The sequence below is a fragment of the Pyrus communis genome, chromosome 12 (assembly GCF_041283825.1).
Source record: "Pyrus communis isolate YQ-2024b chromosome 12, ASM4128382v1, whole genome shotgun sequence".
Lineage (NCBI taxonomy): Eukaryota > Viridiplantae > Streptophyta > Magnoliopsida > Rosales > Rosaceae > Pyrus > Pyrus communis.
In genome coordinates this window covers 19153462-19156914 of record NC_142576.1, presented here as the reverse complement: position 1 = coordinate 19156914, position 3453 = coordinate 19153462, and the positions used below count along the sequence as shown (strand labels likewise).

General features: G+C 43.2%; 1 protein-coding gene across 1 annotated transcript; it reads right to left on the bottom strand.

The window, feature by feature from the left end:
- Nucleotides 1–323: 323 nt before the first annotated feature.
- Nucleotides 324–3102, bottom strand: LOC137746156 (uncharacterized). The gene is made up of 2 exons (XM_068486237.2): nucleotides 1594–3102; nucleotides 324–1345 (listed from the first exon to the last, which is right to left on the bottom strand). Exons 1-2 carry the CDS (start codon nucleotides 2854–2856, stop codon nucleotides 476–478), a joined length of 2133 nt encoding a protein of 710 aa, XP_068342338.2. The 5' UTR covers nucleotides 2857–3102; the 3' UTR covers nucleotides 324–475.
- Between the last annotated feature and the right edge of the window lie 351 nt (nucleotides 3103–3453).

Sequence of the window (3453 nt, the reverse complement as noted above, 5' to 3'; positions counted from 1 at the left end):
CCCTAAATCAAACTCAAACTTGAAAACCATACGAATTTGAACATAAAAGAAGCTATAGAATCGTACTTTCTGAACACCCATCTTAAAGTTGCCAAACAAGCTAAATTTGAACATCAAAGCAGCTGTAGGATACAACCATTTGGTCTCATACAACATAGACTATGAGATGATTGTTGAAGAGAGTTGCAATCAGTGGTATCGTGAACACTCAGTATGCATAGCTCCCAATCTCAAGCTTCATTGCCTAATGTCCAATAGCTATGACTGTAGACTCGTGCGACTGCTGGAGTTATGAACTATAGTGTGACAATTTAACAGAAGCATTTACAGAAAAAAGAAGAATTTAATCAGCGCTTCAAATAGAAAATGTTGCAAGTATGCAACTGCCAACACAAATGTAGTCTACACTAGAGGGAGAGTTGCTGAAATCAAAAGGTACAAATCTGAATGAATAAGTAAAAACGCTTAACTACATCTACATTGATGCTGCAGCTGCAACACCTGGAAGTGTGGGAAGCCCTTTGGCTTTGGTGGCAGCGAGACTTCCACGCCCAATTCCACCGCTGCACTGGTGCCTATTCAATCTCCTTCTTGCAGCCTCATCCATACCAATACTCAGTGGAGTTTTGTGATCCTCCTCTTTGGTGTTGGATCTTGAAGTCCAGCAATCAGTGGAGTCGGCTGAATTGGGTTCCCACGAAGAAGAAGAGAAGCCCCAATTATGTTGTTGCGAGTGAGAACTACCACTGAGAAAGCTGTTGCTGCCAGAAGACTCTTGGTCCTCCATATCTTCCAATGCACCAGTACCCCTTCTCACAGTCACATACTTGTGGAAGCTTGGCTCCATCAGATCATCATTGGCAACTACCTCAGACTCAACAAAAGGATCTTTTCGCTCATCTGCTAGACAGCCTATGCTCTTCCCAGCAAGTGAAGCATTATAGCCAGAAGCAAATTTTTTGTTCATTTGATCTGTTGGAGTGCTTTTCGTAGCAGAGTTGAGGTCGGCAACTGCTTCTACAATGGAACAGGCCTTAGATACACATGAAGGGAGTGATACTGCACTTGGCGTGTTCTGCTGGTGGAAATTCTGTATGTCTTGGAGCAATAGTGAAGTGTACAAAGATTGCCCAGGATTCAAAAGGGTGTCGGTTTCAGGATCAATGTCTAGGTCTCTGGATCGCCTAGAGGACCTGCTTCTTGTTAATGTTTGGGGTTTCCCTTGTGGTTGTCCCTTGGCCTCCTCCACTAGAACCTTGTTCTTGTTGTCCATTGTACTATTGCTGGTTATGTAGTTGATACCTTGGGCAACAATTCTGTTACAGTTGATTTCGAGAGTCGGTTTCTGCAAGATGATTAATCAAGCTAAACTTCAGAAGAACAAGTTCATTGTACAATTTGGTTTTCGGCTTAAAAGTGCAAACTTTTAAGGTAACTAAATGCATAGTCTTCCTCTCAGAGAGAATAATAATAATCGTAGAGGTTTACAAATTCAAGCAATATTCCATTCAATCTAATCTAAACTACGGAGAGGGTATTCAAAAGTTCAAACTTGGGAATAACTATCGAGGAAATGACAAGAAGATAAGCTACCTGATTTGAAAGATTGGTGGGTTCCTTGACAACAATCTCCTCTTCACCCTTGATTTCTCTTTTGTTTCGGCTGTTGTTATTCGCTTGTGGGTAGGCAAGGGAGTTAGGATCGATCTCAGCCAATGGGTTCCTTCTGTAGGGGGATTGCTCCGCTTTTCTTGAGGAGCTCCGGCTTAGAGAAGGCTGCTGCTGACCGTCATTGGGACCTCTACCATTCAATATAGCTGGAGACTGAGCTCTAGCTGGGGACTGAGCACGGGGGGATCCAACATTTCTCTTCACTGAAATTCGCTTGATGGTAGTTGCAGATTCCCCATTGTTAATGGCAGCTGGAGGGACTGAAACCATCTTTCCTGGCCTAGGATTCGCATTGGCAGCTGCTGTTGCACCAGAATTAGCATTAGAAGATGAGCGTTTGCCCGGTGAAAGACTAGTTCGTCTCTCCCTGCTGCTCGATCGTTGCTGCTGATTTCTTTCTCTGCTGGGTGTCCTCCTCCTCCTCCCTTGAGAAGAAGGAGAAGAAGGCCTTGACCTCGAAGAATGGCGGTGAGTTTTCTCTTCTGAAAGCCTATCACCCTCACCATCAGCATCAGCACCGTTACATATATCATTGACATTGGCATGAACATCGCTCGCATCAAAATCATAGCTCCTCTTCGAACCAGAGTACTTTCGGGTTCTATTCGCAGACCCGGAAGAATTGCTGCGGCTAAGCCTTCCACACTGTATGAGAATGGCGTCCAATTCCTCCTTGTTGCAGCTCAACTTCCTCACACGCTTCCCAACCTTGTCAACGTCATCCACGGATTCACTGCAAGCACCGGTCTTGGTGTCAGCAGCATTCTGCGGAGGAGAAGCTGCGGAAGCAGCAAAAACAACCGCCGCATCTGACGGAGGTTGTCGCGGCGAATTCGGTTGGATTTGGTTTTGGGGAAATGGGGTTTTCTTGCAATCTCTGTCCCCTCTTTCGTCATGGCTCTTTCGGTGTTTGATGACGAATACCTCTTTCTTCACTTGGACTTGGGGTTCTTGATCTTGATTGTCTCCTTCTTGTTGGGCAATTTGTTCTTGTTTTGCTCCTGGCTGCTTCTTCACCTTCATTTTAAGCTCCCCTGCTTCAGTTTCCGATATGGGCTTGCTCTTGATGCTTGAATCAACCACCCCATAACCGTAACCATAACCGGTAGCAGGCGGAGCAGATGGAGGAGGAGGCGGCGGAGTAGGAGAACAAGAGGTGTTCTTCTTGCTAAAACAAGTACCCATTGCAGAAATTGATGAATTTGATTTCGAGATGGAAAACCTGAAGTGGGTAATCAAATTACAGAAAAGGAAAGCGAATATCGAGTGATATTATTGACGGTAAGATACGGATTTTGAAGGATTTTGAAGGTTATAGTGCAAGAAGAGATGGTGGCGGTCCTTCGCCCGAGACGGATTTTGAAAAGTGAATGTTTTGTCTCTCTGACTCGTTAGCCGTTGTGGATTTGATTTCAATTAAACTGATTATAATTTGTTCAACTGAGAGAGAGAGAGAGAGAGAGAGAATTTGAATGATCATGTTTTCCTACTCGTCAAAGCGACTGAGGTCCACACTCTCCACTTCCCTATTTCCCATTTTACCCCTCTCTCACAAAATTATATTTTTTTTCATTTTTAGGTTATACCTTTAAGATTAATTTTACATTTCCTACAAAACAACTGAATCAAACCACATTTTATTCGTTTAATTAGCATTGTCATAATTTTAGTGCTTAACTGAAAAATGTAATTCGCTTATTTATTGTATAACATATAAATGACCGAAAAGATCTTTAATACGTAACCTAAAACAAGAAGATTGTTAGGGTTCTCCAAATTATT

Excerpts from the sequence above, each read along its gene's own strand:
- LOC137746156 (XM_068486237.2), bottom strand. The coding sequence starts at position 2,856 with ATGGGTACTTGTTTTAGCAAGAAGAACACCTCTTGTTCTCCTACTCCG. Across the intron at positions 1,346-1,593 it reads CCACCAATCTTTCAAATCAG|AAACCGACTCTCGAAATCAA; the intron begins GTAGCTTATCTT and ends ATCATCTTGCAG.